The 22,713-nt window shown below is 37.5% G+C and overlaps 3 protein-coding genes across 4 annotated transcripts; 2 read left to right on the top strand and 1 right to left on the bottom strand.

Annotated features, from left to right (window-relative positions):
- Positions 1-12,096: 12,096 nt before the first annotated feature.
- Positions 12,097-13,056, top strand: LOC104212901 (uncharacterized). Its single transcript, XM_009762267.1, has one exon. The coding sequence runs from the start codon at positions 12,097-12,099 to the stop codon at positions 13,054-13,056; it is 960 nt and encodes a 319-aa protein (XP_009760569.1).
- Positions 13,057-13,087: 31 nt separating this feature from the next.
- On the top strand, positions 13,088-13,570 carry LOC138876855 (uncharacterized). The gene has a single exon (XM_070155872.1). The coding sequence runs from the start codon at positions 13,088-13,090 to the stop codon at positions 13,568-13,570; it is 483 nt and encodes a 160-aa protein (XP_070011973.1).
- Positions 13,571-13,912: 342 nt separating this feature from the next.
- Positions 13,913-22,077, bottom strand: LOC104212898 (uncharacterized). 2 transcript variants are annotated; one of them, XM_009762263.2, is made up of 16 exons: positions 21,968-22,077; positions 21,770-21,860; positions 20,911-21,085; positions 20,722-20,827; positions 20,372-20,454; positions 19,627-19,653; positions 19,337-19,503; positions 19,095-19,205; positions 18,037-18,117; positions 17,856-17,920; positions 16,986-17,042; positions 16,403-16,474; positions 16,053-16,301; positions 15,178-15,293; positions 14,395-14,490; positions 13,913-14,269 (listed from the first exon to the last, which is right to left on the bottom strand). In XM_009762263.2, the coding sequence occupies exons 1-16, from the start codon at positions 22,016-22,018 to the stop codon at positions 14,119-14,121; spliced, it is 1,698 nt and encodes a 565-aa protein (XP_009760565.1). In that variant the 5' UTR covers positions 22,019-22,077; the 3' UTR covers positions 13,913-14,118. The 2 variants fall into 2 exon arrangements, with proteins under 2 accessions (XP_009760565.1, XP_070026667.1); XM_070170566.1 differs by lacking the exons at positions 21,770-21,860; positions 21,968-22,077 and having other exon boundaries at positions 20,722-20,834; positions 20,911-21,001.
- Between the last annotated feature and the right edge of the window lie 636 nt (positions 22,078-22,713).

The raw sequence follows: 22,713 nt of genomic DNA, 5'->3' as shown, positions 1-22,713 counted from the left end.
TTACCCTCCCCAGACCCCACTTGTGGGATTATACTGGGTCGTTGTTGTTGTTGTTGTTGTTGTCAACTCTCCAAAAAATTCAACTAATATAGGCTTCCTTGATGGTGTGAGGCATGATCCAATTTATACCAAAAATGGATAGGAAAAAGTTCCAAATATCAGCAGTGACTGGGCAATGACGAAACAGATGGTTAACACTTTCTGATCTCTATTGGCATATATAACATATGTTGACTAAAGTAATGCTCCTTCTGCTAAGATTGGTCTGTGTTAAAACAGCTTTATTGAGGGCAGTCCATGTGAGGCATTCTACTTTGAGTGGCATTCTGGTACTCCAAATATGTTTCCAGGGCCAATCCTCTAGTATTCTATTATGTGAGTAGATAAGGTTGTAGCCCTCTTTGACTGTGTACATTCCTTCTTTTGAATTCCCCCAGATGATTCTATCTAGTTGTTGATCTTTCGTGATGAAATCTCCCAGTGTGGTTAGGAGAGCAAGTAAGTCATTGATTTCCCAATCCTGAAGATTTCTTCTAAACACTGGATTCCAAATGTTGTTCTCTCTGTTTTGAGAAATATTTGAGTCCTGATTGTAGGATAATAGGTATAGGCCTGGGTATCCAATCTTCTTCTCCAATAACATCTGGTTTCTTTTCTTCAATGGCCAGATCTAGCCCTTGTTGAAAAAGGACATCTAGAACCTCGCCTTGCCACATCCCAAAATGTCCGGACCCGTCAAAAATTTCTACCGCAAATTTCGCATTTGACACAATTCTTGTCATAAGCGAAGATGCCAATGATGACGTATTGTTGACACTTGATGTAGATTCTTCTTGTTTATTGTCCCCCATATTTGACACAAATATTATTTAATAGCTGACGACACAAATCAAGATTATTTCCTTTCTGATGTAGAAGATCAGACTAAGCTGCAACTACAGAGCATACTCAGACAGAACCTTGACTCAGTTACCAAGATAAATCTTTTCTGATGTGGAAGATCAGACTATGCTGCAACCACAGAGCATACTTAGACAGTACCTTGGCTCTGATACCAATTGTTGCGGAAGCCAAATGTATATAGTGTGAATAAGTCACAACTACTATACCAAAAATTATGACAGCCACCAAATAATAAATAAGACAATAAAGCAACAATAAAGGGAACACCAGAATTTACGAGGTTCGGCTAATTTTGCCTACTCCTCGGACACAACCAATATTTTATTCCACTCCAAAAATACAAGTGAAATAATACTAAAGAGAGAAGATACAAATGCCTTAAACAGATGAGAAGGCAAATGAGAGGTGTGTTTCAATCCTAAACATTAGGCCTTCTTTTATAGGGGAAAAATCCCCCCCAAACTTAACTCCCAACCAATGTGGGACTTTGGCATTTTGCCAAACTTCAACAAATCTCCACCTTGGCAAAATTCCACATTTTCAATTCTCTCTCAATAACAAATTTTGGTTGTGTCTTCATCTTCAATCTTCAGTGTTCAACAATGTTGATCAAATCCAAACAATGTTGAAACTTGACCGCAGTCACCACCTTTGTCAGCATATCAGCAGGATTCTCTGTAGTATGAATTTTCTTCACCGTGACTCCACCTTCTTCTATGATTTCTCGTACGAAATGATACCGAACATCAATGTGCTTCGTCCTTGCATGATAAACTTGGTTCTTCGCTAATTGAATAGCACTTTGACTATCACAAAAAATTGTGATACCTTTTTGTTCAACACCAAGCTCCTTTAGCAATCCTTGAAGCCAAATTGCCTCCTTCACAACCTCTGTAATAGCCATGTACTCTGCCTATGTTGTAGACAGAGCAACTTTTGACTACAAAGTAGACTTCCAACTAACTGGTGCTTTTGCAAAAGTAAACACATAACCAGTAGTTGATCTTCGTTTGTCCAGATCACCCGCAAAATCTGAGTCACAATATCCAACTACAGACTGATTGCCTTCCTGCTCAAAAACTAACCCAACATCTACAGTATTATGAATATACCATAGAATCCACTTCACAGCTTGCCAATGCTCCTTTCCTGGATTATGCATATATCTGCTAATAACTCCAACAGCTTGTGAAATGTTAGGTCTCATACAGACCATTGCATACATCAAGCTACCAACAACATTTGTGTATGGTACCTTTGACATATACTCTCGTTCAGCTTCATCCTTTGGCGACATAGTATTACTTAGCTTAAAATGGGGAGCAAGTAGAGTACTAACTGGCTTAGTCTTTTCATCTATGTCAAAACGTTGTAGTACTATTTCAAATATTCTTTCTGAGATAAACAGAATTTCTTTGAACGTCTATCTCTTATTATCTCCATGCCAAGAATTTTCTTTGCCTCACCTAAATCCTTCATCTCGAACTCCTTCTTCAGTTGAATTTTCAACTTATCAATTTCTTCCAAATTCTTGGAAGCTATCAACATATCATCAACATATAGGAGAAGATATACAAATGAACCATCTTTAAGCTTGCGCAAATATACACAATGATCGTATTTGCTTATCTTGTACCCTTGCCGCAACATAAACTCATCAAATCGCTTGTACCATTGTCTAGAAGATTGTTTCAATCCGTACAACGATTTTTCAAGTTTGCACACCATATTTTTTTTCCAACAACTTTGAATCCTTCTGGCTGAGTCATGTAGATTTCCTCCTCCAAGATTCCATGTAAAAATGCAGTTTTTACATCCATCTGAACTAGTTCCAAATCCAACTGTGCTACCAAAGCCAACATAATTCTAATGGAGGAATGTTTTACAACTGGAGAAAACACTTCATTGTAATCAATTCCCTCCTTTTGAGCATATCCTTTGGCCACCAATCTTGCTTTGTAGCGAACATCTACTTGGTTAGGAAATCCTTCCTTCTTTGCAAATACCCATTTGCACCCAATTGCTTTCTTTCCCTTCGGGAGATTGGCCAATCTCCATGTATGATTCTGATGAAGGGACTGTATTTCATCATTCATGGCAATCCTCCACTTATCTTCTTCTGAACTTTGGACAGCGTCTTTATAAGTGGTAGGAACATCATCAGCTACAATTGAGGTTGCACAAGCAACCGTCTCTATGAGACGAACAGGTTTCGTTATTGTCCTTTTTGACCTGCTAGTTGCTATTGATTCAAGTTGTTTTTGAGGTTCCTGAGTTGGAATCTCCTCTACTGGCTCTCCTTCCAGAGGATAATCTTTCATTTGTTTCCTCCTCTGCTTCTTGTGTAGGAAAAATAAATTTTCCCTCAAACTCCACCTGCTTAGAAGCACCTTCATTTTGTTTGGTATCTTCTGTTACCTTATTTACCATAGCAGATTCATCAAAGGTAACATCCCTGCTGAATATTACTTTCTTTGTCATAGGACACCATAAGCGATATCCTTTGACTCCAGAAGTAATTCCCATAAAAATAGCCTTCTTTGCCCTTGGATCCAATTTTGACTCTGTCACATGATAATATGCAGTTGAGCCAAACACGTGCAAAGAGTCATAATCTACAGCAGGCTTTCCATACCATTTTTCAAATGGTGTCTTGCCATCAATAGCAGCAGATGGTAGACGATTAATGAGGTGGCATGCATATGTAATTGCCTCAGCCCAAAATTCTTTGCCCAAGCCAGCATTGGACAACATACACCGTACCTTCTCCAGCAAGGTCCGGTTCATACGTTCTGCCACTCCATTCTGTTGTGGTGTATGTCTAACAGTGAAGTGTCGGACGATGCCATCATTTTCACAGACCTTATTGAAATGATCATTTTTGTATTCACCTCCATTGTCTGTGCGAATACACTTGATCCTCCTGCCTGTTTGATTCTCCACCATCGTCTTCCATTTGAGAAAAATTCCCAGCACTTCATCTTTGCTTTTCATTGTATACACCCACACTCTTCGGGAAAAATCATCAACAAAGGTTACAAAATAGTGTTTCCCACCCAATGAAGGTGTTTTGGAAAGACCCCAAACATCAGAGTGTACATAATCCAAAATGCCTTTAGTATTATGGATCGTTGTACCAAATTTAACCCTTGTCTGTTTCCTTTTGACACAATGCTCGCAAAACTCCAAGTTGCAAGCCTTTACTTCTTTTAACAACCCTTGATCTGATAAAGTTTTCAAGGATTTTCCTCCAGCATGTCCCAAGCGCATGTGCCATAGCCTGGTTGTTTCTGCCTCTTTTTCGCCACTGGATGTTACTATCGCTGTCCCAATAACTGTACTACCGCGATAATGGTACATGTTATTGTTCTTCCGATTGGCCTTCATTACCACTAGTGCGCCGGAGCATACTCTCATCACTCCATTTTCTGCAATGATTTTGAACCCTTTTGATTCTAGGGCTCCCACGGAGATGAGATTCTTCTTCAAATCCGCTACATATCGAACATCTGTTAATGTTCTGATCATTCCATCATGGTTTCATATTGAACCAATGTCATATGAGGTAAGAGGGTTGTTATCCGTTGTGTGGATGACTCCATATTCTCCTTCTTGAAATTCCACGAACCAGTCCCTGTTGGGACATATGATAGCTACAAGCCGAGTCCATCAACCATACGTCTGATGATGTTGATGACTTTGTTATAACTAATGAGAAGTATGAATCATCACAATCAGCTACATTTGAATCCATAATGGCCTTTCCATTGTTATGTTTGGCCTTATTCTTCAGCTTCGGACAGTCTTTCTTCCAGTGCCCCTTTTCTTGACAAAAGGCACATTCATCTTTGTTGGGTTTAGATCTTGACTTGGATATTCCCTTCTTTGTCCTCATTTGATTTTGAGGACTACCCCTCACAACCAGTACTTCTCCTTCTCTGCCCTTTTGTTTTTCTCTCTTTCTTTGTTCATAGCTATACAAAGCCGAACAAACTTCTCTGAGAGAAATTTCGTCATTCCCATGGAGTAGAGTAGTTTCAAGGTGCTCGTACTCATCAGGAAGTGACCCCAATAACATCAAGGCCAAGTCACCATCATCAAAAGTTGCATCCATATTTTGCAAATCTGTGACCAACTTATTGAAACTGGTGATATGTTCGTTCATTGTGGTACCAGGAACATAGGTGAAGCGAAACAGTCTCTTCTTCATGTACAATTTATTTTGACTGTTTTTCTTCAAAAATTTATCCTTTAGTGCTTTCCATAATTTACTTGCAGAAGTTTCCTTTTTGTATGGATATTTCTGCTCTCTAGCAAGGTAGGATCGAATGGTACCGCAAGCAATACGGTTGATAATTCTCCAATATACTTCTCCAATAACATCTGGTCTTTTTTCTTCAATGGAAAGATCTAGCCCTTGTTGAAAAAGGACATCTAGAACCTCGCCTTGCCATATCCCAAAATGTCCTAATCCGTCAAAAATTTCTACCGCAAATTTCGCATTTGACACAATTTTTGTCATAAGCGAAGATGTCAATGATGACGTACTGTTGACACTTGATGTAGATTATTCTTGTTTATTAACTCCCATATTTGACACAAATATTATTTAATAGCTGACGACAAAAATCAAGATTATTTCCTTTCTGGTGTGGAAGATCAGACTAAGCTGCAACCACAGAGCATACATAGACAGTACCTTGGCTCTGATACCAATTGTTGCGGAAGCCAAATGTATATAGTGTGAAAAAGTCACAACTACTATACCAAAAATTATGACAGCCACCAAATAATAAATAAGACAATAAAGCAATAATAAAAGAAACACCAGAATTTACGAGGTTCAGCCAATTTTGTCTACTCCTCGGACACAACCAATATTTTGTTTCACTCCAAAAATACAAGTAAAATAATACTAAAGAGAGAAGATACAAATGCCTTAAGAAAATAAAAAGGCAAATGAGAGGTGTGTTTAAATCCTAAACATTAGGCCTCCTTTTTTAGGGTGAAGTACCAACCAAAATTGGTACTTCACCGATGTGGGATTTCTGTCATTCAACAACTAGTCTCTTTTCAACTTTTTCAATGACTCCATTCCAAATTCCAGTGGATTTGAATTTGGCTCCCAGGGGGAGTCCTAGATAAGTTGTGGGGAAGGAGCCAGTTTTGCAGCTAAGTATTTCAACTAATTCCTCTAAATTTTGAACCTCATTCACTGGATACATAATGCTTTTAAGCATATTGATGTGTAGCCCAGACAATGCTTCAAAAATGAGTAAGATAAGGTTGAGATTGATTACTTGTGACATTTCCGCACCATAGAAGATCAATGTATCATCTGCATATAACATGTGTGATACATTGACTGAATTTGCAGGATTTCTCCCAACCTGAAAATCTTGTATCCATTGAAGCTCCTTTGCCCTACCTAGCATCTGCGAGAGACCCTCCATTGCCAATATAAAGAGAAAAGGAGAGAGTGGATCTCCTTTCCTGAGGCCTTTTTGAGGAGAAAAGAAACCTACAGGACTTCTGTTAACCAACACGGAATATTTCACAGTTGATATGTAGAATTTTATCTACCTTATCCACTTATCTCCAAATCCCATCTTCTTTAAGATGTTGATGAGATATTCTCACCTCAGTTGATCAAAAGCTTTTTCAATGTCTAATTTGCACAGCAAACCTGTTTCACCACTTTTGATTCTCCAATCCAAGACCTCATTTGCAATCAGGGAGGCATCTGTGATTTGCCTGTTTTTTTATAAAAGCACTTTGTTGCCCAGAGATCAACTTGTCAATGACCTTCTTTAATCTTTCAGCCAAAATTTTTGCAGTTATCTTGTAAACACTCCCTATTAAATTGATAGGTCTATAGTCCCTGAGTTATATGCTCCTTTCTTTTTGGGGATAAGAGCAATAAATGCAGTGTGGCTAGGAGAGCAAGTAAGTCATTGATTGCCACCATTCCTTTATCATGTCCATAAACCCTTCAATTTGTAGCCACATATTTTCAAACTTGAAGTAAGATTGTGTCGGTTCCCAGTCTCCACTTTCCAGGAGAATTGATTTGTGGTCTGAAATTACCTTGGGCATTGCTAGCTGCTTCACTGCTTTAAATGAATCACCCAATTCAGTTGAATGCAAAAATCTGTATATTCTGGAGCAATTAAGTCTTTCATTTTCATATCTGCATGCTTTGAAATCTCCACCGATTACTCATTGGTCTGACCATAAACTAATGATTGCTGCCAATTCATGCCAAAATTCCTTCCTTTCTAGGTTGGTATGAGGACCATATACCCTTGTGTAAGCCCATTTGAAATCTTCAGTTAAACTCTCAAACCTGCAGGTTATTGAGAAGTCTCCTGAATGAGTATCAACATAATGCCACAACCTTTTATCCCACAAGATAATGATCCCCCCTTTATTTCCCTAAGCCTTGAGTTCAACCCATGATACCCATATATTGCCCCACATTTGCCTGGACAGAGAATTGTTCCAATCTTCAATTTTAGTTTCCTGAATACAAAGGATGTCTACTCTCCATTTACGAATCAGAGACTCCAAATACTTTTATTCTTGTCATTTAGGCCCTGCACATTTCAACTTAGGATTTTGACCTTCATGCGGAATGCGATTAGGGAGACCTACCCCTAACCTTGCTGCCACTGCCTTCTTGAAGACCCCAAGCTAGTTTCTTAAGTTTTGCTTCCCCTTTATTCTTCCTCTTTTTTGGGCTTGCTACTGCCTTAGCCTGTTGTTGTTGTTGAAGCAGTAATTGAGCCTTTCTTCTATCCTCCATTCTTAAAATGATACCCAAGATGTCATGTTCGAACCCTGCCGCATTTAAACCAAAAGCTTTGCAAGTTTTTACCAATGCAATTTTGGTCCACCTTGATGTTTCGACCTCTGTTAGTTTGTCCATCTTGCATGGTAAGATCTAGTCGATCATGCCATGGGAGAGGAAGAAAGTCATTGAAAGATTGAGTGGAGAAGTCTGATTCAGAGTTACTTACCTTAGCTGATTCTGAGAGTAAAAATAATTGCGAAGTGGGTGGCTCAGCTTCATCATCTGCATTGAATTGGGTGTGAGATGTTTCACCTATTGCTTCTTTGGTCATGTGAGTGGAAGCTTGGATCTCCTCAGACAGAGGGTCGAAATAATTTTTAATCTCTGTCATATGACCCTTTAGAAGACATGTGTCATTATTATTCCTTAGCACCTTCCATGTATTACAGTTGTTGGGCCTTTTAAAATGTTTCTTCTGCTTTGGCCCACTTGAATTGTATCCATTATAAAAGCCCAGCGTTTTGGGTTTATGGGTCTTAATATTTGTAGTTGTTGTAACAGAGACTTTTAATTTTGCAGCTGGCCCCTTCACATGTAAAATCCTAGGCTGGTTTTTAAAATTGAAGTTGGTCCCTACATTAGACATATCCTTGCTGACCTGCACAAGATTCGAGATATCAGAGCCCACATGGTCCTCTGTTACCTTTTCTGTTGGCCTCACTGCTATAGAGGGTAATGTGTTTGGACTACTGGGTATTGGAGTTGGCTGGTTCTCCGCTATTATCGAGATTTCAAATTTCAAACCTCCCCAATCTATTCCAACCTTCGCCGGAAGCTGCTTGCCGGAGTTCCTGATGCAAATTCGAGCCCAGAAAAAATGCTTTCTGCTCCAATATAGCCGCTACACTGATCTCCAATTTGTTTGAAGATTTTGGATGTCTAAGCATGGAAGGGGATCCCGAAAGTTTTTACCCATAAAACTTCCGGGCAGCTATCAACAGAAATAGTTCCATAACATGGCATCCACCATTGTAAATGTAGATGTCAACCGCTCCAGAACCAATTCCCTGCACTGATTCTAACAGCCTTCTGTCTCGATGGGAACTCGAATAGGAAACGATTGTGGTCTATAGGAGTAAGTAACTTTAAGTCCTGCACTAATTTTCCATCTGCCAAGGAACCAATTCTGAATGATTTTTGTGTTTGGGCTATTGTTGAATGGGTCGTTGAAAGTTCCAATCAGACATCTAGAGAGTGGGTGTGTAACTTCTTCAACCTAGGTAGATGGGGGGAACAAACTTTTTTCATTTCAGGGGAAAAATCTTTTGAACTCATCAACATTGGGGATGCTCAGATTAGGTGGTATTCAGTCATCGAAAGAAGCAGCCGTTTCACTAGCAAAATTAGCATCGACGAGAATAATTTACGATGCGTATGTGACGCTTTGAAGCAAACATCAAGGGGGAGAGGAGATCTTTACAGAAGATGGGGGAGGAAACAACAATAATATCTTCACAGAGTCTATCAGAATTACAATATCTATGGCAGATTTGTAAGAATAGAAGTGTGGCAAGGAAGCAGAAAATCGGCGATGATTATTCCGGAAGCAGATTATAATAGTGGTTGGGTTGATAATGTTGAAAAAATTCTCCGATTTTTAGGAAGTCACAGCAGTAATGGTCCTATACGACCACCAACTCCATTACTTAGGAGCTATTTTGAAGCTACAAAGATTGAGAGCTGGCCAGACATTCCGATCCCCCCATAGAAAAATCCAATATTGCCTGCAGCAGGCCTTACCAACCGAAAATGGCCCACATTTGAAGCTCTTACACTATTTTAGCTCGTGTTGTACATAACTTGAAAAACACTTTTCACCCTTTAGCCCACTATTAAAGACATACTTTTAGGGTTTTTATTATTTTCTTCTTTCTTCATTCCCTTCTCTCTCTCACCGCCTCTCACTTCTTTCTTTCTAACCCACATAGATCCCTCATCCTTTCTTAACCTAGCCCCCGCTATTCCCCCTCCTCTACCCCTACGCAGTTCTGCCATTAATGGCTCGAAGAAGGCTCGGGCTCCTACTCCGTCGTCCATGGTGGCAAGCAGAAGACTGAAGATTTTTGAAAGAAACATAAAAATACACACAAATCTGAAAATAAATAGCTCTCAAACTTGATTTGCACAAAAAAATAACCACTAATGTTGTAGCAAAACTAGTGCTTTCAATCTAATTCAGCAGCAATGTCATGATATTGACAATTCAAGCGCGCCGTCGGCCATGGTTCTTCAGGAATTTGGAGCTGCATTTGATCCAATACACGTCCTTTCTAGTTGGAACATCCCCCAGCGCCAAAATATGTAGCAGTTTGTATTTACACTGTATACTAGTGTATAATTGTGTATATGGATATACAAACACCTCTTATACACTATTATACATGTTTATACAAGTTATATAGTATTGTATAATCGTGTATAAATGTGTATATTTGTGTATAATATTGTATAATTATATATTTTTCAGTTTATAAGGATGTATATACATTGTTAGTGTGTAAGAGGCCTCTACAGAAGTTTGACACTTCCTTCTCTTCTTTTTTTCATGTAATGTGTTGTATGAGCGTTGGGGGATTCTACAATTCATTTACCAAGTTTTTCTTTTTCTTTTATCCTGTTGGATTGCTTCAGCAATTGCACATAAAAGTGTTTGAATTTGTTACCTTCAGATAATATGTATTATTCTGGATTTTTGAGTTGCGTTGTGGCTGATTTGATTTTTTTTATCAAATGCTTAATAATCAAAGGAAATTAGCAGGATGAAAACAACTGGTTGTATAGAGAGGGAGCAAAATAAGTTGTCTTTCGGGAATTAGCCTATTATTTTTTGGGCTATAGATTTGCAAAGTGATATCTAGGCTATTATATTGCAAGTCAAGTTAATGAGTTGTATTTATGTGAAATTATCCCAAAAATTTCAAAAGGAGAGAGAAAGAAAGGGCACATTTCCCACGTCAGAGAGAAAAGTTAGAGAGAACATTTTTTAATAACTGCATTCGTTATTCAAAGCATGACACCAGCTCCAGAAGCGGATCTGCCTAACAAATGATGGTGTCGGTGACCCCATGCTAATCCCATAAAATTTGATTTATTATATAAATAATTCACTTAATATTTATAAAAATACTTGCGGGCCCCCATGGTCAAAAATAGGTCAAAGGTGCACTAGTTGGGCCTTTTCTTTTTTCCCCAACTGGCCCACATTTGACATTCCTGTCTTTTACAATTTGTTTTGCACGGTAGCAACAACCATCATTGTGTTTTTTTTAGTTTTTTAATGCCAAATATCCAATATTCCCCCAAATTCCCAATTCAGTGAGTCGCGCCAATCTCCCTCCCCGGCTCCCCCCTCTCTCTATCTCGTTCTAAACTCCAAATCAGCTTATTTTTTGTCTTCTCTAGATTCACATCGCACGTATATTTTTTATTTCTTATTTTATATTTAATCTCAGTTATTTGGTTTACTTTCATCTTTATAATTTTTTTTCTATTTTCCTCATTTGTTTGGTTCATTGTTTTACGTTTATCTAATTTTTGGAATCCTATTAACCAATTTAATGCCTTTTTTGTGTGATTTCTTATTGAATAATAAATTCTAAAGGGGTGTGATTCCCCTTTTAGTGAATTCTTTGTATGATTAAGATTGATTTGAATTTATAAAATGGATATTGTCTAAGATTAAATAAATACGAGTATTTGATTTTGTAGGAATAATTTTTCCGAACATCACAATGGATATATACGTGATCAAGTTAAACAATGGCCAACCAAGTTCTAGTTCGTGTCAACCATCTGCAAATTCACAAATAATTCCAGAAGTTCAAAGAGAAGTAATTCCTTCCCCTCCTTCAAATGTTAATAGTGACCTTAGGTTGGGATCTCTTGAAACCGATCCTAAAGAAAGAATACTCATTTCTCAGTATAGTCCTAACATTCGAAATGAAGTAAGAAGATATTTTATTCAAAGAGGGCCTTGTCAACCGAATGGTCATGATTTCCCTAAAACTAAGTTTGGGAACAAAATCAATTCAATCCTGATTGGTTTAAAGGTCCATATTCTCAATGGTTGGAGTATAGCATAAAAGCAGATGCTGCTTTTTGTTTGTGTTGTTATTTATTCAAGAATGAACTTAAAAGTCGTGGACATGTCGGGGATGCTTTTACAAAAGATGGTTATAGGGGTTGGAACAAGGGTTCAAAAAATATATAGAGCACATGTCGGTATAGTAAATAATATTCATCATAAATGTTTCAATAGAATGTAAGATTTGGCGAATCAACATCAATCCATTCTATCTTCTTTTGACAGACAAAGCGAGAAAGTAAAAAGTAATCATCGAATGCGCTTAAATGCCTCAATTGATGTGGTGAGGTTTCACTTAAGAAATGGATTGCCATTTAGTGGTCATGATGAGAGTGAAGAATCTAAATACAAAGGTATTTTTCTTGAACTTTTGGAATTTCATGGAGATAAGCATCTAAATGTGGGAAAAGTGATATTATGTCATGCTCCAAAAAATGATATGATGATTTGTCCAACCATTCAAAAGGAGATTGTGGATGCTTGTGCTAAAGAAGTCATTAAAGCTATTATCAAAGATCTAGATGGTGATTATTTTGGAATATTGGTTGATGAATTAAAGGACATCTCACATAAGGAGCAAATGGCCCTAGTTCTACGATATGTTAACAAAAATGGGGAGGTGATAGAGAGATTTTTGGGCATTGTCCATGTGAAAGATACATATGCACAATCACTGAAGGATGCAATTTATTCTTTACTTTTGGATAACTCACTAAGTTCATCCAAGATACGTGGACAGGGTTATGATGGAGCAAGTAATATGCAGGGAAATATAAATGGCCTAAAAACTTTAATTTTGCAAGATGCTCCATCTGCATATTATATTTATTGTTTTGCTCATCAGTTGCAATTGACACTTGTAGCTCTTTCTAAAAAGCATTCGAATGTGAATAATTTCTTTGATGTTGTCACTAATTTGTTGAATACTATTGGAGCATCTTTTAAACGCAGGGAATTACTTCGACAACACCAAGTAGATAAGCTGGAAGAATTACTTAAAAATGGAGAAGTTTATACCGGGCAAGGATTGAATCAAGAAAGTAGCCTTCAACAATCGGGTGATACTCGTTGGGGGTCTCATTTTAAGACCTTGGAAAATTTGATGATTATATTTGTTTCAATTGTTAATGTGCTAAAAGATATGCAACAGGATTGTCTACTTTCTCTTGATAGATTTGCGGCAAAAAATCTTTTGGATAATATTCAAGTATTTTGAATTTGTGTTTATGTTGCACTTGATGTTCAAGATGTTGCTTCTTACAAATGAATTGAATAAAACTCTACAAAAGAAAGATCAAGATATCATCAATGCTATGAGGTTACTTGACCTTGCAAAGACAAGATTGCAAACAATGAGAGAAAGTGAATTTGGGTCTTTGATGGATGAGGTTTACTTATTTTGTGGTAAACATGGTATTTTAATTCCCAAAATGGATGAAAACTATCCAAGGTCGAAGCGTAAGAGGTCGGATGTTTCATATTCGCATCACTTTCATGTGGAATTATTTTATGCTATTATTGATTTCCAACTTGTAGAGCTCAATTATCGTTTTGGTGTAGTGACTAGTGACTTGCTCCTTAGTATGGCCAGTTTGAATCCGGTTGATTCATTTGCTAATTTTGATAAAGATAGAATAATGAAGTTGGCCAAGTATTATCCAAGTGAATTTGGTGATAGGGAGCTTCGGGATCTCAGTTACCAGCTCGATAGTTTCATTGTCTATGCTTGAAAGTGTGATAGTGTTTTTCTCAATTTGAAAGGAATTAAGGATCTTGCTATAGTGATGGCCAAAACAAAATTGAATCAAACTTGGTGTCTTGTTTATTTACTTGTGAAGCTGACGTTGATTTTACATGTTGCTACGGCAAGTGTGGAAAGAGCATTCTCCTCAATGAAGCTCATAAAGAATGATCTACGTAATTGCATTGGTGATGAATTTTTGAATGGTTGTTTAGTTTGCAATATAGAGCGTAAGGTATTTGCAATTGTAACTAATGATGCTATTATGGATCGCTTTCAAAAATCGTCGAGTACAAATGTAAACTAATGATGTATTTTTGAGATAATGGAATTGGATAATTTTTGCTAGCCAAGTTGTTTTTGTAAAATTTTATATCATGAAACTGAATGTTTATCTTTGAAACATGTTTGTTCCCATCCTCTCGAATTCCTGGATTCGCCTCTGACCAGTTTTCCTAATCAACAAGAAAGATCATTACCCAACTATTTGCTCAAATAGCTCTCTTGCAGAATGTACAAACTTGGGTTAGATATATTCTAGATTTCCTCAGTCAATGCCAATTGCAATGCATGTTCTGCTTCCTTCAGGAACAGACGAGTGAGTTGTTTCTGCCCCCGCCGATATATTATGCTGGACCACCTATTTCTGCTCAGAAAATGATTCTGGATGCCGCCATTGGTCTTGGATCTGCAGTAACAACCCAAGAAAGTGTGGTCTTAGTAACGTTAACATACATGCAATTTTCATGTTGGTTGGTTAGTAATAAAAACTTCTCTTAAAGTTTCAAGTTTGAGAGTAGCTTGCAATCATACCCTCTGCAATCTTCTGGAATTTCTTCGGTGCAGGCTTTCTCAAGTAATTCAGTGTCATTCTCCTCTGTCCCTGAACCCTCTTCCAGATCCCACATCCTTTAAGAGCATACAAAGTTTAAAGAGTAAACAAATGCAAGATTGTCAACTATCAAGATAGGAGTAACACAAACAAAAATAAGAAACCCTTTTAGGATCTGGATTTTCCCACAAACTTGACAAAGTCTTGTTTTCCCCACAAATTTGACGAATTTACAGAATTCGACGATGATAGAGTAGAGTAAGTTCCTAAAAATAGCAACAGTTTTTATGCCAAGTTTGTGATTTTACTTTAAAGATTTCTCAATGCAAGTTGGAAGCCGTTGTTGTACAGATGACTGTTAACTTCTCTGTCTGGAACTGGGTTCTTAACCAACAGACCTCACAACCCGCCCATAATCCATATCCCTTTCTATTATCCAAATGAAAAATGTGAACCGGCTAGAATGTAGGAAGTGTAAACAGATACGAGCTATTTCCACCTTTGGCTACAGGGAGCATCACAACGCTTTTCCTGAAGTTCATGAAAATTTTCGAGAAGGGTAATTAATAAGAGGACAATAAACCATAATCAGCTTGTGGCTGACTCTTTTCTGATGATCTCTGTTTTCTTTGGGATAGCAGAGCCGGAGAGGCAGGAGAGGGGCTAAATAAGCATATGCAGGATCAAAATATAAACATCTACTCCATAATAACTTTGGTGCTATGCTACCACTGGCAGGATGATAGTACTAGGAAGAAGATTACTTCATGTTAAGCAGATCAACAAGAAGTTGCAGAGCTCCAGAATCGCCACAAGCCTCCCATATTGCTGCTTGGACTTCTGTGTCAGTTGGCTGCCTCTCTCCTCCAGATCCAACAAGCTTGAAAACATTAAAACATAATTAATAATATAATTATAAGTTTGGCGATCTGTACCAATAAAGTGGCTTTTCATGCTTAAGAGGTTAGAAAGATTAACAAGACAAAAATAAATCAATGGGAAAAACTAAAACATACAAATAATGAAGCACCTATACTCTTTGACTCTAATCAAAAGACATGGCGCTGTTAGCTTCTAGGTTTCCAGATGGCTCGAAAGGGAGAGCAGAAGTTGGAGAGTTTAATACTTCTTTGTAAATTCATCAGTTTAAATTCCATGGAACCTTTTAATTCATTTATAGCAAAACTTGCACACATTTAACATGTCTCTCCACTGATCCATTAACAGAAAGAGCATTTCAGCGGAGAACATGCTAATCCACCGAGTTCATATCCATTACACACGATTACGGAAACATTTAAAAGTCTAGCTCCCAACAGTAAAGCGAATGAATCTACATTCTCGTAGAAGCAAAAAAGAAAACTTTAATTAACATAAGAGATTCATGATATTTCGTGTGATCAAGTAGTCACAGAACTGAAACTTGGGTAGTAGGAATAATACAACAACAACAACAACGGCTCAGTATAATCCCACAAGTCGGGTCTGGGGAGGGTAATATGTACGCAGACCTTACCCCTACCCGAGGGGCAGTAGTAGGAATAATACCAGAAGCAAATTTGGAGACTTAGATTTTTTATCCCCTCTTTCACATTTCAAAAACTGAAAACCAGGAGATGTTGCTGAAGATGGATCTTACCTCCTCAAGTAGGGAAGAAACACGATAAAGTTCATTTTCTTTCATTGCTACTGTTCTCAATGCATTCAAAAAATCTGCAGGAAAAACTAGCTTATGCAAGTAAGAGGGCATCTTTCGTTGACCACTCCAACTATAATTGCAAACTTGACTACTGATGCATTTATCTTTGTCTTCCCCAGAAGCGTCTGATGGAGGGAAAAATCCACGATTTAGCAAACTTCGTGGTAAGAGGCATCTCAATTCAGCTTTCTGCAGACAGATATGAGCTTATCACTGCACATAGAGACACACCATGCCTGACTCTTGTTTGAGAGTTCCATGAAATTATTTGTAAGACAGAATCTGCTGACCTGTGCTTCAAGAAGTTGAGCTTTGGACTCTGAGAATTCAATGTTTTGAATAGCTTCCACAGGATAATGAACCTGAAATTTTGTTTTCCAATTGTGTGTGTTTAATGCTTTCTGATATCTGTTATTTGACCACTTAAAGAAGATAAGCTTCCAAACCAAAAGAAACTGATGTGGATGAAGTAGTTCAAGGTCTTTACTGAGAACCTTCAGCACTTGATTCTGATCCATGTGGACCTCTTAATGCTGAGTGTTACATGAGGTTCTACTCAAAGAAGGCCTCTTAACATTTAAAGTGACTTGATGAAGCACATTTAATTATAGCTGTGAGGCTTGACATTAGACATGGACTGCGCATCAAACCAAACAAAGACCCTAGCTTGATATGTTGTTAAAAAGTGCCAGCAATACATCCATTATATTAGGTGTAGTCCAATATTTTAATTAAGACCTTGAATACTGCAATTAGTCCACGCAGACCTTTACATTTTAATATGGGCCATGTTATGACATGGATGAAGACTAGATCAAGCATGCATTGCAACAAATGATGATTCAGAAATACATATTCGTTCAGATAGGTTACCATGAGATAGTCGTCAGGATTATCATTCATGACGAATCCATACAAGTACAGCAGTTCCTGTCACAAGATAACCACCTATTTTAACATGAAACATAAGAAGTATAAATAAAGGAAGGAGAAAAAGATAAACCAATTCTCAAAATAGTGAAAAAGACAGATTAACTTTGCTAAGAAGATTCAAAGCATAATGCAAAATCATAAAGCTTATGCTTCAATAAGTTAGATTTAATGCAACTAATAGTAATCAAGCAGGATATTAACTAAATTAGATAAAGTAAACTCCATAAGAAAAAACCATTGTGCTCATACTTTGAGATCCTTGCATGTAAAACAAATAAGAGAAATATATCACAGATCCTTTATCCTGCTCCAATATGTCTAATCATTTTCAGAACATTGGGAGATTAAGAAGCCAACGCTATCGTAACCCCCCACCCCCTCCACCTTTTTCTTTTTTGATGAAGATAATGTATCTAAAAAAGAGTCATTATTCTCCGTCTTCAAGTAAGTTGGATTGAAGTCTGTCAAACAGCCTAGCCAAAATCAAAAATCAAAAAACGCTTTTCTACTGCTTTATGATCCAGAAAAGGGAAATAAGACTAAAAGTTGCATTCTTTTCAACATATTACACCAAAGCCATATAGACATCACCGGATGGGCTCATTAATGTAGTAGCTCAGTCACTAGTCAGTAGTCATGAATGTAACTTTCTCTCTCAGAAAGAACCTCTTTACTGGGTGATGATGAACAGTGGTGACCATACTAAAGCTACCAGAAAATTCATCAATGGCAAAAAACCAGCATCATCAGCAAGCAACTTTTCATTTGCAAAATTTGGTGTATGAAATCTCACATAACAGGTGAATGTACCTCATTTCCCTTGTCACCATAGCTAATTGAGATCTCTTTCTCAATCTGGGAAGGATTTTCTCCAGCTTTTTAATCAGGAAACACACATGTTAGTTGGCTAATTAAAAAAAAAATACGTAGCAAATAGTGTATAGCATGGATTGAAAAAAGGAAACTATAATAAATTTCTTAAGGATTTTACCCGAAAGAAGGTACATGGAGAAAGGAACTCCAGTTGTTGCTCCGGTTCCATCAACTTCCCAAGTTGCTGCAGCTTTGAAATCTGTAAAGCAATTTTAGCAGAAAGGAAAAAAGATAAACACAAGCCATCTCAAAAAAAAAAAAAAAAAAAAAAAAAAACTAAAAACAAGAGCTTTTTGTTATCCCACAACTACGCCCAATCCCAAGCTAATGGTGTCGCCATATAAATTCATACTATCCATTTCACTCCAATTTGGTCCAGTAATTGACATTAAATGAAGAAGCTTTTAGATGGCAGAGAACACCATCAAGAAAGCTAGAAATAAATTGATGCACTAGAAATTCCCATCAAGATGAAGCTGAAATGGTTGTACCAATATAACCACATTCCAGACACTTCATATATACTCATCCACTCTTTACAACACTTAGTCAAGAAAAAGAAAAAATACAAAGACTAACATATCAATCTATGCATAACTACAAAGATCCAAGCAAGAAGTTGACTGAGTGCACCTGATTGTAGTAAGCATAAATTGACACTACTACTGGAAACAATAGCTTACTGGAGATAATAAAGGTGTCTCGAAAAGGGAAGCCAGTTAGTATCAATATAAAGCCAAAATCATAATATCTTGGAAAGCAAGGAATGCTAGTCTAACAGAATCTACACAGTAAACAACAGCTGCACAAGTCTTGCAATTGAAGTCAGTCTTCTGATACTTTCTACCAATTGAAGAAAATTCCTAAAATAACGTTGTTTTATGGTCCTGGAGATACAAGATAGCATTATACATGTATCTAGACATTTGAAATAGTTGAAGCCTACGGAGAAAGGAAACAAGCGAAAAAGCGGCCTAAAAAATTTACAGATATCAGGGAACTAGCAAGATGGAAGATATCTTTTAGCTCATTCTACATATTCGTACTCGGGTTCCATCACACATCCATATAATCACATTAATCAGTCAGAATTATTAAATAGTTCAAATAAAGAATTGCAGAGCAGAATTATCAGTGAATCCAGGAAGAGGTGGTGTCAAATGACTGCTAAATTACCATGGTTGCAAAAATCAATGCCTGGGACCAGACCTTCCACCCAAACTATCTCTCCTTGTGAGATGGAAGCAGCAGAAGCAACTTTATCTTGGAGTGCATCATGCTCGGCTACTGAAATCATAGGCATTTAAATTATAGACAGAACTAGATCTCATACTACCAAGAGAGAATAGGATTCCATCATTGGAGAGGGGAAGTTGTTGGAAGAAACATATTCTAATGACAATGAACATTGACCTCACCTTTTGCGGACTCTCTGTTAGATAAACTGCCGCAGTCATTAGTAAGTGTTCCAGAATTTATGATTTTGCTAGAAATATCGCTATCTTGTCCTTCTGAATTCGTCGGAAATACATAGCAGCGGGGAAAAGGGATATTTAGTGCTCGACTCCAAAAAATGGAGTTTGCCCTATGATGTCCACGAGATTAAAACGTATAGCAGCTTACGTAAAAATTAGTATTCTATTGAACTGTAAAGATGACGGCCATTGTTTAGAAAGTCAAAGACTCTAGTTTCCAGAAAGATGCATACCAAAGGAAGTCTTCAAATCTCACATCTCTGCCAAAAAGCAACAAGTTATGAACTTGTCAATCACAAGTTTAAAATTTTTAAATTAGAATAAGATTTCTAATACTGATGGACTTGCAAAGTCCAATACATCACAAGAACCACAAGACCAACACACTGGCTTGTGAGCCATTCAACTTCAAAAAGGTGAGAGTGCCTAAGTGATCAGTATATTATGTAATACCATTCGCACTGAATCCAAGTATACTAATATAATATGCATTCTCCACTGTACACTGGTGAGTGCAACATATAGCCTCTCTTTTCTTTTCTTTTTTGAGAATGATAACAAGTTATAGCTTTTTCTCTAGCATGAATTGTTCAAGTAACCATCACTCCATCAGTAAATGTGAGTTTAGCATAGAGAGCAATCATGCAGGCATGGAACTACGTATTATTTCATTTTCCACCTGAAGGAACATTGACTAATAACAAAATTATGATTAAAAGCACAAGCAACAAGCCAAAGGTTTTAATAATGACAACAATACAACTGAGGCTACCAAGTCTCTCTTGTATGCATAGGCAAAGAAGTGGTCAGCATATTATGCAACATCCTTTGCACAGAATATAAGCACAGTAATACACTATGTATTATCCACGTGAAAAGGTGAGTGCAGTACATAAATTCGTATTTAGCAGTACGATATTCAGGCAGAGGTGCATTCTACATTCACCGTTAGTGATAAAAGATTGATATGGCACACACCTTTCTGGACGTCCATCGAGAGTTAAAAGCTTCTCAGCCAACCTCTTCACCTTTTCATCAAATAAAGACTGCAGTGTTTTCCTCTGCAACAGAAACCTGCCTTATGTTACATGTGCTTGATAATGCGAAGAACGGGTTAAAATTCATGCTAAAGTAGTAAAATAATTAGCTATCAAGGACAAAGGCTGACAACTGGGTAGGAGGATTAGCTATCCGATTCCGAGAGGGGAAAAAATGTCTCCAACTTATGTTATTAAGCTCACACTGGCATAGTGGCAGGTAGCAGAGATTTATATATGGCCAAAGAGAAAGGCCTAATTAATAGTATGCCATATATCAAGAAACTATACCTGCAACTGAGTAGCCCGATACAATGTGGTTCCTTTAAGCTCTAACACCTCATCGTCGGAAAACCAAAGTGGATTTCCGAATGTGGTTGGAAGCATATCAAAGTACCTGTTGTCTTTTAGCAATTATTGACACCGCAAAATACATTAATTTTCTATCCAAGAATGAACACTGATTAATATAATACTTACGGCTTCCATGAAGAGTTTTCTCGTAGGTGTTCCACGGTTAGAAATAAGGTAATCAAGAGTCTGTCATCTACTTCCCCTTCCTCAAACATAGCCCTACATTCAGGTCCGAGAAGAGGATCTTGAAGTACCCTCATTGGAGTTATTGCCAAATCTAATGGAACCACCAGAGGTATCCCTGATACAGTTTGACGAGCAAAATAAGCATGCACGATCATGACAAATTTCCATCTTATTCCTCTAAAATTAAAGTTTTCACTGCTCACAGAATAACAGCTCTACAAGAACAAACGAAAAAGGCACCAAGATACACCATTCAACTCAGATTTTCCTTTCGTTATTTCTGACAAGTAAAGTTACAATTAAACATGAATGCATCTTTAAAACAACCCAATCATATACATAAGAAAAAGATAAACAAAAATGGGGACTATTGATATCCAAACAACAGTAAATCAAACAAAAGATCATTCTTTTTTAGCCAGTTAGCAGAGGATCGTGTTAAACTATAAATGTTGCTACAAGAATCATTCAAGCAATCAAACTATTTTACATGCTCAAGTAAGATAATAGCAATTTTATACGAGAATCTTGAGTCTCACTCCCCAGAGTTGCAATAAAGCCCCCCCCCCCCCTCCTATAGGACCCAACAGAAAAAAAAAACATAATTTTCACAAAGAAGCAAATGGACAATAGAAAGCAAGATATACAAAGGAGCTCTGTATTAACCTGAATTCGCTTTCTTATCGACAATTTTGCATTTACTTACCAACCAAATAACCTGTAAGCCAAGCGATGCTACAAAAATACAAACAGCTCGTGCTAGAAAAGGCAAACAAAATGAAATAGCTCAAGATTTTACCATCAGATGTATGATTAGATGAGAAAATTCCAAACCCTTTACTGGAATGACTGTATTTGATTCTGCAACCACGTAGTTCTGCATTGTTCACCTGAATTTGAACTCCGAGTTAGTGAATAAAGAGTAACCCATTACCATTTATGCAAAAAATTATGCAAAAGGGTAATAAAGAAAAATGTCAAGATACAATTTTGAGACCTCTAGCCATTGAAGAAACTGCTGGAGCTTAGCTTCTTCAGGAGTCGCCATTGCCAAAGATTTTGTGTCACTCTTCGAAGGGAACTAAAATGTCATGCGAAGGGCCTTGATAAACGGGTTATTTTTTAGTAGCCTACCTTGAAATTTTCCCAAGTTAATAATGCACCCCTTATGTTTCCCAATCTTACTTGAGAGCCTCCAATAATATGGTACCGGGACACACTTCCATTCTCCAAATATTTATAATGACTTGAGTTAATATTAATTAATTGTTAAATTTTGGGGATAATACATAATTACTCTATTGGGGTTACTGGGTCAGCATGCAAGTCTGCAGCAAATAAATGCGTAAACCAAACAGGATGCAGCAGGATGGTCTTTTTCATTTCAGGTTGTTTGTCCTAGACGGACTCAACCCCTGTGTTGAGTCCCCTAAATCAAGTGCACATGATGCAAATAAGCGTTCCTACTAGGGATCCGGCATGAGGTTTTGTTATACTAGGTTTATCCTGGGTGTTTGTTCTAGACCTGGCTTACCCGAGCGGACAACTCGAGCCGAGGATGGGAACTGCGTACCGGTAACCAAAAGATCATCCGGTTTTGCAACTCCTCCGAATCCTCATTCTATTTTGGGATATGACACTAACAGAAAGAAGTCACGACCAGCGTGCACTCCTCAAGAGAGAGAAGAGAGGGATTTCGTAGCAGTTTATATATACAGTTCAGATAATATCAAAGCGGTAAGA

Source organism: Nicotiana sylvestris, chromosome 1 (assembly GCF_000393655.2).
Source record: "Nicotiana sylvestris chromosome 1, ASM39365v2, whole genome shotgun sequence".
NCBI classification, from domain to species: domain Eukaryota; kingdom Viridiplantae; phylum Streptophyta; class Magnoliopsida; order Solanales; family Solanaceae; genus Nicotiana; species Nicotiana sylvestris.
Note: the sequence above shows the minus strand (reverse complement) of the source record. Positions and strands in the feature narration are given on the sequence as shown.